Below are 12,156 nucleotides of genomic sequence, written 5' to 3' on the forward strand. Positions count from 1 at the left end.
TCCGTCCAGTGAACGAGTAGGGGCATAAACAGCCGGGACCGGGAGACACCAGTCACGTACTCGTGACGATGCGGTCCAAGAGGTCAGTACTAGCAGCAGATGGACTCACTGACAAAAGGCTCCGTGACTGCTAGCTTTGGACCAAAGATAAGGTCTTCAATTCCCTCGCATCCATGTGACTATTCTATTCTTCTCAGGATATGAAATAGTTCAGTGCAGTTCGATCCACCCAATCAGGGATTGACGTCTAATTTGGTTCATCAGAGGATTTTTATACAGCACTCACTTGAAAGAAAATGTCGCCATGTTTGTCCGCGTGTCTCACAAAAAGAGTACTGCTGTTTCCTTTCTTTATGCAGTATTCATGCCACCTCATGCTCCAGCGATGACAAATGCAGTATCAAAGATCTTTACAGCTGATAATCGACAGATAGAACTCCGAATCATGTTCAACTACAAAAACTGTCCACACATCACGCATCCACTAAAGACCACCTGAATATCATCAATCGATGACTTCAGGAAACCAGCTGTCTGTACACATTTCTTAGTAAATAAAGGAAGTCTTCCTGGGAGAAACTATGACAAGCCTTTTTCCGTTCAAATATTACAGATGTGACGCACAAGAACAGTGATTGATTTGTACATCTTGTTTCAAGAAGAAGAACGTGGCTAGTGCTGCTGGCAGGCAAACAAAAACAATGCCTCCATAAAATATATGAAAAGGGGATATCCTCACGTAGTGTACAACCTCTACTCTCACAAGCACAAATAGACAAGCACCCAATCAGCCAATCCACACACCCTAATTATGTACCATGTCGCTGTCAAAACATGCCCTGATCACTTCATCAGGTGCCTTGATCACCCGGGCCAGTGAGAGCAACCTGCAGAGCCATCAAAAGGCATAAACCATGTTGTTTTCTGAATATCATTTGCACAATAAGACAACTCAAATAGAAAATCATACATTGCAATTCGAAGCAAATTTGCGAGCAATCATAATTGCAGCATTCCTGTCCCTGTCTGTTTCGAAAGCTAGAGTGTAGGACAAGCCTTTCCTAGCTTGCCAGAAAACTGCCCTAGCTGCAGCATTACCGCCACCACAGCTCCCACATAACTGTAAATGGAACAAGAAAAACAGATTTAAGAAAATTAATCAAAAAAATAGTGTTGAACTGGCTTGGACTGCAGCATAAAAAGTTCTGTCAACGAATGAACAGCATTTAATCAAATCCTTTGCACAGTCAATGAAGCATTGGACACATAATGCATTGCAACAATATGAGTGCATGAGACCAATATTCTTCTAAACATGGCTACTGCTACAACCACAGGATAGGCAATATGTCAAGCAAGTGCATATAAAGACCTAGAGAGTACTTTGGTTACACACATACTGTGATCAGACTTTACCTTCATCGTAGTGGAATACGACTCTCTTGCTTTTGTAGACCATCCTTTTCGGAGTTTTATTCTCAGCTTTCCAATGTGAAATACATGAACAGAATTTGACGAGTAATCCTTCCCGTTCATTTGGGTGACTACCACCTATAAAGCAACACAGGTGCGAATCTTAGTTCAACATAGCATTTATATTAAAGTAAAAGCTCAAACACTGTTTTCTACTGCAAATAATAATGCCAAAATATAGTCAAATTCAGTGTCGCTTCAACTGATGAAAAAACTGAAGGGCCTGGTTACATGTGGGGGGACTTGATGTATTCATCTTTTGAGGCTCAGATCCCACCACATCTGAGCAGGCCCTAAATAACTTTCAAATAGTGCTCACTGGTTTCAGTAAACTCATAGAAGGTGATTTCCAAAAAAGAATCAAAGAAACTGTATCATATATGACAGATGGAAATCTTACATTGAACTCAATATCCATCCTTTTCATTAGTGAGTCCACATAACGTTCAAGTCCTGCAGCTGTTCAAAGCACAAGAAGTCAGCTATTTAAGAGAAACTACAGTCATGTCAGAAGCTTGTATCAAACTATTAGTGGCTCACTGTTTTAGCAAGATTGTTATAAAATATGACAAGATAAATCATACAATACTTGTATTTACCTTATCTGATACTAATAGTAGGAAGTCAGATAAGACACAAATGTAGAAGAAATGTACAAACAATGAAAAAGTTAAAATAACAAGTGTCGATAATTGAATTTCAGGTATTTTCTGGAAGAATTGTATTAGGACTGCCATTCAAACTTGTTTAAAAAATAGATCAGGAAATGACTTGAATCAGTTAAAAAGCCTTGGAAAAAGACTAACCGTTCTCTATAGGACCATCTGTCTGAACTATAATTTTGTCTGCATTCAAAACCATCTCTGCTTGCAATAAGCGGCCAACATCAAACGGTTCTGGAGCATATGTAAATTTCGTTGCTCCTGCAGGAAGATTTCAAAATATCTTACCATATATATATATATATATATATATATATATATATATATATATATATATATATATATATATATATATATATATATATATAAATATAAACGAAGAAGAATGGGAATATGGGAACAGTTTTACAAATTTTAGGAACGACTGCATGAGATGCCAAAAAAAAACAGAGACAGTTATTATCAAATGAGACTGTTTCTTTGAGTGACTTATGAAGATGTCCTGCTAGATTGCATGGCGCTGCTAGATTGCATGGCGCTTTATTGACGTACCAGATATGAGCTCTCTAGTGCCCCCAGAGATTACACGGTACCACTGAATTGGACAGTTTGCAATGTTTGGAGCACCATCAACTCGAGGGATAATATGAAGCTGTGATCCGAGGGTATCAGAACCTTCAAGCTCAAAGAGGTCAGAACTATCCTCTTCCAGCCTCTTGATCATGGCAAGCTATAAATAGAAAGTGATGGTGGTGATTGGCATATGGTTGAACATTGCTTAAATTAGAAGACCCTATGAACTCTGTTTTATACATCTGACAGGAAATACCTCTTTCTTTAGCTGATTACAAAGCTGAGTTTTCTCTGAGATGAGGGTCCGCAGTGCCTTCAGCTCAAACTCCATGTCCATAACCTATGATTGTTTTTATGGTCATTAGTGATAAGCACATAGCACAAACATAATTATGAGAAGATGATATGTTTTTTTTCACTAGCTACATCAAACAAACTGCAGTGAATATATAGCAAGTCGATTAAGACTTGGATACAAGATATAAAAAGAGAAACATGATAACCAATGATGTGAAACAAACCTTGCTAGGCTGGTGTAGCATTTTTATTCTCCTAGCCTCTCGGACCTCTTTCTTAAGTTCCTCTATCTCCTGATTATTAGCAGGGAAAAATCAATATACAAAATAAATATGGGCTAATGGCAACTTGCAACAGCTCAAACAACACATGATACAATAGCCACAAGTCAAACAAACATTCATTGTGAAATAAGGCAGTACCTCTTTCTCCCTGCTACTTGAAGCAGAATCATGCACCTGCAATGCTTTCTCAACCTTTTCTATTGCGGCTCTAGCCTTTTCAATTTCAGCAAGTGCAAGAGCCCTTTCCTCTTCAGCCACTTTACGTGCATCTTCAGTAGCCTAAAATAAATGTAAAAGTCTGGTAAATCTTAAGGTTCAATTAGACTAGTCTGCTATGCCTCAAAAAGAAAAAGGAAGCTCCTAGGTTGCTAGTGGTGCTAAACACAATCAAAAGAGCTCACAAGAAGTTTCCAAATCATGAGAAACTGATGCTCAGTGTTTCCAAAAACAATTGTATTCCACATGAAACACGCACAAAGCAACTTGGTTATGTTGTAACACTTTGACAAAAAGGAAGCAATGTTCTAGGCCTCACCTCTGATTTTCAGGTTTGATTCACCATAATTTTAAAGGCTTCAAAGCTACTTGGATACTAATAAAAAAATGTGACAGACCTGCTTAAGGAAGTTAGCCAACTTTTTTACTTCAGCCTTCTCATAAATTAACTCCCCTTCTCGTTGAGTCAGCTGAACGGCTAGTGCCTCCACCTGATAGCATATAACTTCATAATCACTTTTTTTTCCAACTAAAGACAGCATAGAGGGAAAAAAACGTTTACAATCTCAATATGGACAGGGCACTGGGCAGGTATAACTCAAAAGTAAATTTGAAATGAAAAGTAAGGGGAAGTGCGAACATAGTCCTCATCTACTATTCAGAAAGAGAAAATAGAGATATATTCCAGAAAACAGAAATTCTAAAAATATGTCCAAAGAAGCTACAGATGATACATGTCAAAAGGATCTCATGACCATCTTGCAAAAAAGCTACCATGAGACTGGTTGGCAGGTTGCTATTTTCATTACAAGATTACAACCAACATACAGTAAAATCTAGCATCAACACACTGAGTGGGTGAAATGAAAAGAGCATACACTTATTTGAATAGCTTATAAGATCATTGCCTTTTATCTGGAACACTAACCTCAAGAAAGAGATACTTGAGAAAAAAAGGGTCCATTTTGATCAAGAAATGAATCTACAAGAAGCGTATAGAAGGAGGCAGAGATTGGCAAGTCAAGAAATTTCAAGTTTGTAAGAGAAGAGGTTAACCAGTGAGATAGCTTCCTCAGCATCATCTCTATTTCGACCAGCTACACGGCCTCTCAGTGTGTCTAAAACATCTCTGAGCTTCTTCAGAAGAACCTGCCTGTCTAATGAAGCTGCTTCTCTCCGCTTAGCCTGAAACATGAGGAAATAACTTTAGAATGGAACTCCATTTTTTTATTGGAGTAGCGTAACACTAGAATCTGAATATTCATAACAAACTTGTGAGTTCTCAACTATCAAGTAAGACGTCAAACATCACTGTAGCCCATTGTATTTATTGTCCCATGTGTTTATCCATTTCCTTCTATAAACAATATGCTATTGTGGAAACTTGAGCATGTTCAGGAAAGGAAGACAAACTGGCAAGTATTTCAGGAGGGGGCCCAAACAGCAAACTAGAAATAAAAATTAAGAAGTGATGGATTTGAGCTATGGAGGAAGACGCAGATACAATTAATATGAGACTGAGATAAATTTGAGCTCTGGAACCCACAGATACAATCATGCAATTAATGTGAGAATGAGCACCATCTTAATATTTTTACTGGCAGATAACTTGAACACAATTTGAATCTTTACCCTGTTGTCATTTCATAAAATATCAATGCTATATCCGAATCCAGCCGCACCTGCACTATTTGCATGAGAGGTACTCGAGCAGAATTTCCAATTGGCAATTGGTGTCTAGGGTGAATAATATTTTTGCTAGGATTCCCTACATTGAAAAAAGGAGCGGCAAACTGAGCAAAATACCTCTTCAGACAGCTTGGAAGCACCAGACAGACCCTTCTCAAACTTCTCTTTGAGATCACGCACTGAAAGGCGTCTGTGCTGCTCTAGCAGCTGTGCTGTTTCCTTGGCAACAATCTCCTTGAGAGGTACAGCCTCATGTGTCTCTTCTGGATCAATGATTTGGTTGTTTGGTCCAATCCTGTAGTCCGGGAAATGGCCCTTGGGGAAGTTAACATCGGATGAGACCAAATCGAGTGCCTCCTTCTGCACGCCATCTCCAGAGTCATGGATGACCCTTGTCATGTGTGGTTCTCTGATCACAAATTGAACACAAACATATATCCTCAATGCTTCAAAAACTTGAAAAACTACTAGCACATCAGAGAGCTATTACATATTGACAGATTTGTCCTGTGTGGAATTTTGTGTTGTTTGTGGCTACATATAACAAGGCACAGTAAAGTTGGTGTTAGATCAGGAGGTAAATTCCATTCATCCTAGCACCTAGCCACCAGTATCAGAAAACCTTACTAAATTGACATCCTAGGGACAGGAGTGAACTTTACAATTCGAAGCACTACGGCTGAAGGTAAAGCCACAGCCTTTATTTAGACTATAAAATAGCTGTTATTGAGTACAAGGACACCTAAAATTGGTTAGAGTAAGGCAAAAGCTGGACCCAAATTGCTGTTTCTATTCTCTTTTTTTGGAAGATAAAAAAAACAGCACTGGCACGTTGGCTAGATTCATCTTCGATGCTGAAGAACCTAATGGATTTGCAGAGCATCACTCAGAAGCATAAATCGACAGCTAAACGAACTTAGAAAAGGGAAGGAAATTGGATTCGATTGCTCGCAGTAACAGCAAACAAAAGGTCCCCCAGAACAGCACCAACTTCTAGAACAAGCGAATCCGCCCAATTGAAGCAAGCTGTGACCACTTACCAGCAAAATAACGAACCAAAAAAATCCACGTCCCCGATTAATCTCCACCCAAATCCACCAGGACAGTGGAGGAGCGGCCGGCGGAGGATCCGCCACGGAGAGAGCGAGGCACCGGCGGCGTCGGACGCTGGGAGCTTCTAGGCTCCGCACCCCCCCGTCTGGAGCACGCAACCGCAATTTGGTTGGGATGCGAGGAAACGAATTTCCCTTCCTCCAATTTCCTCTAGGGTTTTAACCTCTCGCAGCTTTTTCAAAAGCGGGGGCTTTAATAATCGGGAGCTGTTGCTTTCGATCCCGCGGACGGAATCCTTTTGACGACGAGTGGGTTCGAATTCTCGATGCGCCAGCCACGAGGAGACGGCGACGACGGGACGGCAGAGCAGGGGAGCAAAGCAAGCAAGCGAAGGGAAAGGGAGGGAGGGGGAGGGGAAGGGAGCTACTACGTATGCTGCCTGTAGCTGTACTTGCGCTGCGGAGACGAACGATTAGCGACAGGGTTTTTTTAGGATTAGTTGGAGCCGGGCGGTCACTGAGACGTGGGCCCTCCTTTTCTAAATGGCCTTGGGGTTGTGTGACTGCCAGGTAATAAGCCAGGCCGGCTGTCCAGAGCTGACCGGCTGGGGATTTTTCTAGGAGTATCACGGATTTGGCAACATAAATATATCCGCAAGTTCAAATCCCTCGTGCAGTTCGAGATGTGCTGCGTGTCTGCCCAACTGAAAAATCAGTGCCAGGATTAACAATGTGCTAGACTGCCCAACTGATGTACATTATGTTAGTACTATTACATGGAATTGTTTTCTAATAAAAAAAGGAAAAAGTTTATTTTACTCAATGACTTTGTTTTGCTTGTAATTTTCGTACCATCGTGACAAAACTTTTACTTCGGCGTATATGTACAGGTGCTTGAGTGCTATACGAGGTGAGTAGGTGACCACTTGACTTGTACTGAGATGCGGCCAAAGAGAAGAGACCGGCGGCGGCAGCGTCTTGTGCGCGGCCGACGGCGACGCGGCACACGGCTCGCGGAACGGTCCGTGACAGCTACACAAAACGGCCAACCAACCCCCTTTCGGCAGCGCGCGCGCTTTGACTCGCATCGAACACGCAAGCGAGGCAGCGACGGGTACGTGGCCGGCGGCCGGTGCCGGTCGGCGCGGGGGCCGGGGAGGAGGACTCGCGCCGGTGGCCTCCGCGCCACACGTTTGATGGTGTTTTCTATTTCTATGTTAGCGCATGCGCCTCCAATGGCGTCATCCGGAGAAACAATCTGGAGCAAGAGGAGGAGATGCTTGTAAGTTTGTAACGCAAGAACGGGCGCGCGCGTAAATGCCTCACCTAATAGCGTCGGCCCATGGATCCGGCGACGAGCCGTCACGACAGGGACAGGGTCGGGGGGAAGAACAGCAAATGGATGTTCCTGTTCGGTTCAGGCTGCAGCGGCAGGCCGGCTGCATGTAGAGAATGATCTGAATTTTGGAGTAGCGGAAGCTCTTTTGAGTCTTTGTGCACAGGTCAGGGACAAAGCCAATCAGCAGTGTGTCCTAGTGCCAATGTGCCATCTATACCAACCAACGATGAACACGCACGGATGCCGCGCTGCTCCTGGATTCTGGCCAGGTATGTTCTCGATGAGAATGAGACCCAAAGGGAAACACTTGGCGTGTAGTTGCATGACCTCCTTCCTAGTTGTCTACTGCCTAGTATTCTATCTTTTGATCGGCGAAAGATGAACGCGTGAATCATTGCGGAAGCGATAGGATTAGCACCAACCCAAAGCGCCGGTGGGTCGCTATCTCGCTTTGCATTATCTTTTTCCTTTTTTCTGGAACGTACTCGCTTCGCGAATCATTTCGCAGTTTTCTTTCTTTCCCTTCCCCTGGGGTGCATCATCCTGACTTGTTTTCTTATGCCACTGCATATTCTATCCCCGGGCGGTGTTCGTGCTCATCTTTGTTTATGCTACTGTTTCGCCCTCGCCTTTTATCTCCCGTCCTTGTGTTGGTGTTGTTCGGTTGGTGGATGCTGTCTGATGATGCCACTACTGCTACTAAAATGTAGCCACACCTTTATTAAGCATTGCTGCAAGGCTGCAATTGCCGGTACAGATTTAATGCGTGGTACCCTCCTGATGAAATACCAGCCAGGGCTCAGGATTGGAGTGGTCCGATCCATCCCTGCAGCAGCCTGTTTGCTTCAGCTTATCAGCCACTGAATAATATTTTTCTCTCACAACAAATCAGCCGTTTCAACTTTTCAGCTGGCTTATAAATCCAGCCGAACAGAGCTCGTGGTCTCAGACGTCTTCTCTACCAGAAATCACTTCGCTTCTTGGTTTGGAGTGCTATAGCGCGTACGGAAACAAATCACCGATTTTTGTTTAGATCTTGGTGGGTGGTTGAATGCTGAACGGCTCGTTAGTGTGCTGCTTATTAGGGCAGCTCTCTTTCATGATGGCCACTTTGTTTAGAGTACATGTTTTTGTACAATAGTTTTATCATGGTTCGGTGGTTCCAGCACTAGATCCGCTCGCTCACCAAAACACTCTCGAACAAACTAATCCGCCCTTTTGTTTTATTTAGGGGGGGGGGGGGGGGGGGGGGGGGGGGGGGGGAGCGGCGTGGTGGAAGCAAAATCACTCATCAGTACTAGCAGCAACAGTAAACTCATTGTTGGCATATCTCTCGGATGAGGACAGCAGGGCCCTGGGCCTACAATAAAAGCCCACTAAATCTCTATCCAGAATTAGGGAAGGAAAGGCCCATCCCGAACAGGCCAGCCGAGTCCAACGCCTGGCACATCTGTGGACTGACTCTGATACTATCACGAGTGTGTAAAAAAGAGAGGAGGAATACGACGAAGATAATTCATCATGAGTGCTCAAAACATCCAAGATTTATCCATAAGCAATGTAGGAGCTTCTATTGCTCCGAAAACAAGCTTCTTTTTATGTAGTGTTTATACCAGTATCTAAAAATGTAGTGTTTACACAGTTCATCAAGCAAGTGTACAGCATGAGAATTCCATGCGTGGTCCATATACTCAGCTTATTCAAATTCACTTAAACAGCAGACACTGGTCGTTGATAGTGTCTGCTACAAAGCGATACTGATTTCTCCAAGCAAATGGATTTGTGTACCTTCAAAATTTACCATATCTATGGTTCTCTTCTTCAGTTCACTTGAGTTTTGAGTTTACTCATACAACATAGCGGTATGTAACGTATCTGCCGGCCGTCTCACTGGGTCTGATGATCTTCACGACCTGACCTCGTTTGAGGCCATAGTATCTGGCAATAGGATCCGTAATCTGTATTCTTGGAAGCTGTTTGGTCCAATGCATTCAGGAAAAAGGAGAGGGGTTACAAACCTGAAGGCATGCTAATTACTAGAGACAGTACTGAAAAATGCTGAGGATATCATAAAAAACTGAGCCTTTCTGTGGTTAACATGAGAAGTTAACGACTTATTTGAAGTACTGAACAATGCAAGAAAACCATTGATCAGTTTTCAGTGGTTAATCTGGCAGACTTCCAACAGGAAAACTATGGACCAATTCTCTTGAAGCAAACTGCAGGGGATGAGGACATTCTGACAACCTGACCCATCTACATTAACAGTTTTACTGTTTCTTGCTTTTGTGGAGGAGCTAGTAATTACTTTAGTCTCATGCAATGGACTCCTAAAGACTTAAACACTACTCTTGCGTCATATAACATAGAGGTTTTCATGCATGCTCATGCAACAAGTGGGCTATGTATGTTTCCCTAATTAGGAATTTTCTACTATAAATGATTAAGCTACAAACTAGAATTGTGGAACTAAAAAGGTCAAAGATGGTTGATCGAAACTGACTATTTAAAATGGCTGGGGCTCTAGAAAAGTGGAAACTTCAAACTTTCTGTTAACTTGACGTTCACCCAGTTGGTAAATTAGAAAGGTATAGATATATAATTGGCTCCACTAGCCCCGAAATCTAAACTTGTAAGTGTGAATAAGCAGCAATACCTGAGTTTCCTTTAAGGTGTACCGTTCCAATAGTGTCTTCTTCTCCTCATTTGTAAGCACCTGATGCTCAGGAACAAGAACATGCTCCTTTATATTTATAAGCAACTCGGCCTCCTGTGCAATGCTTCAGTTATCAGATAGCACAGAGCAGCACGATAGGACGCTGACCAAGTGATGATGTGCTGGTCGAAGTGCAGTAGTTTGCTGTTTCGCAAGACTCACCTGGAAAATTTCCAAGTGTATCTTTGGCTCTAATTCAATGAGAAACGACTTGGCGAATGGAGTGAGATTCTGCTGAAGAACCAACACAGCTCTGGAGACGTTCTCATGTGTCATCATTTCAACATACTTCTTGATGTGTTTCATCCCCACCTTGTCATCGTTGGGAAAGAAAACATATATCTGATTGATCACAGAAAAACAAATTGTGCAATCAGGAGGACTACCAAGTTCAACTGTTAACTGAAAATGCTAAACTTTGCTATAATGGATCGAATTAATGCTGACAAAATGGCACTATTGCTATCTGAACTTTGGTAAAATTAGCAGATAGTGCTGTGGATATTCAGTCTTTGGCTACATCTGAGCTTCAAGATTATTCATCCCTACAAGTTTACATGAACCTATACCGAAATATCCAAGCATCGAAATGCTGACCATGCATTAAATTGCTGCAGTAGGTTCACACTTCAACAAGCTAGTAGTATTTATGGATCAGTTGACTGAAGATGTGGGCGCGAATTTTGGAATTGAGTGACCATGTCGAATTATGGTGTGAACACACAGAATCTAAACGCTAGTTAGGCAATTCGTAAGCTGAGATCAGGCAGACGATAAGCTCGATCGGTGCTCAACACTGTGAAGCATTTGGCTTGCCGCAGCATCCACGCCGCCGATCGCGATTCGGACCTCGAAATGATCGATCGTGCAAGACAGCAAGAGCAGAGCTGCGGATTCGACGAGAGACGCACCGATCCAGAGAAAGGGTCATCAACCGCAAAGGGAGCTGGATCGAGCAGCTAGCTACAAGCGTCCGTACTGTCTGATCCGATCAAGAGCGGCAGGAAAAGCAGGGGAGGCAGTTGACCGGCGGCGGAGCGGATTCGAATTGGATCGGGCGCTGAGCCGAGCTGAGACTGACCTGGTCGGAGGGGTCGTTCTTCTTGTACTTGTTGATGAGGAGGTCCTCGCGGTGGAAGGACTCGCCGAACTTGCGGAGGAAGTCGCGGCGGCTGGTGGCGAGCTCGTGCTCCACCACCAGGTACCCGCGGTCGCGCAGCATCTGCATCACCGTCCGCCGGATCCGGTAGAGCCGGCCCATGGTCACCTCGTCGGTCACCAGCCCCGCCGACATCTCCGTCGCCGCCGCCGGCTCGCTTCCTCTGCTTCGCTTTCCGGTTCGAGCGAGGCGGCTGAGCTGAGAGCTTGAAGGTGACGTCGTCCTAGCTCCGCACCAGTGGAGTGGGTATGGGTCGGGTGCGGGTGGGCCCGCTTTCCCGGATGCGCGCGAGGAAGCGAACGTGCCGCTTGCCCGCATCTGTTGGTCGTGCGGATGACGTGTGGGGGCCACGGCACGGCGGCGCACGCGGGAAGCAGCTGTGGCCTGTGGGCCGCAGGCCGGGCCATCGAACGTGACACGGAGCTGTACTGATTCTGAATTTTCTTCCTCGTTCACAGCTGTGCCACTTCACAGATCTTAATTGGAATCTACTGGAGTAGTCTATTTGTTTTGAAATGTAGCATTTCACAACTTTCCAAAATTTAGATATAAATTTATCTTAAATTCATAGGGTGGGAGATGGAAATCCATTTTGCAGATCCTCGTACTATATTTCTAATTTGCAACTTATAACACGCTCTTCAACTCGATTTCCCGTAGCAGAAGTGCAATAATATACAAATATATTCAATATAT

At 43.6% G+C, this 12,156-nt stretch overlaps 2 protein-coding genes across 2 annotated transcripts; both read right to left on the bottom strand.

Moving 5' to 3' along the window:
* Positions 1 to 393: 393 nt before the first annotated feature.
* LOC117855829 (stomatal closure-related actin-binding protein 1) lies at positions 394 to 6,698 on the bottom strand. The gene is made up of 13 exons (XM_034738223.2): positions 6,235 to 6,698; positions 5,312 to 5,603; positions 4,562 to 4,690; positions 3,904 to 3,996; positions 3,428 to 3,568; positions 3,230 to 3,298; positions 2,965 to 3,048; positions 2,688 to 2,865; positions 2,280 to 2,396; positions 1,874 to 1,932; positions 1,417 to 1,551; positions 971 to 1,120; positions 394 to 887 (listed from the first exon to the last, which is right to left on the bottom strand). Exons 2-13 carry the CDS (start codon positions 5,591 to 5,593, stop codon positions 852 to 854), a joined length of 1,473 nt encoding a protein of 490 aa, XP_034594114.1. The 5' UTR covers positions 5,594 to 5,603; positions 6,235 to 6,698; the 3' UTR covers positions 394 to 851.
* Positions 6,699 to 9,111: 2,413 nt separating this feature from the next.
* Positions 9,112 to 11,699, bottom strand: LOC117854480 (DNA-directed RNA polymerases II and IV subunit 5A). The gene is made up of 4 exons (XM_034736685.2): positions 11,383 to 11,699; positions 10,464 to 10,643; positions 10,242 to 10,355; positions 9,112 to 9,558 (listed from the first exon to the last, which is right to left on the bottom strand). Exons 1-4 carry the CDS (start codon positions 11,593 to 11,595, stop codon positions 9,433 to 9,435), a joined length of 633 nt encoding a protein of 210 aa, XP_034592576.1. The 5' UTR covers positions 11,596 to 11,699; the 3' UTR covers positions 9,112 to 9,432.
* Positions 11,700 to 12,156: the final 457 nt, after the last annotated feature.

The sequence above is a fragment of the Setaria viridis genome, chromosome 5 (assembly GCF_005286985.2).
Source record: "Setaria viridis chromosome 5, Setaria_viridis_v4.0, whole genome shotgun sequence".
Taxonomy (NCBI): Eukaryota; Viridiplantae; Streptophyta; class Magnoliopsida; order Poales; family Poaceae; genus Setaria; species Setaria viridis.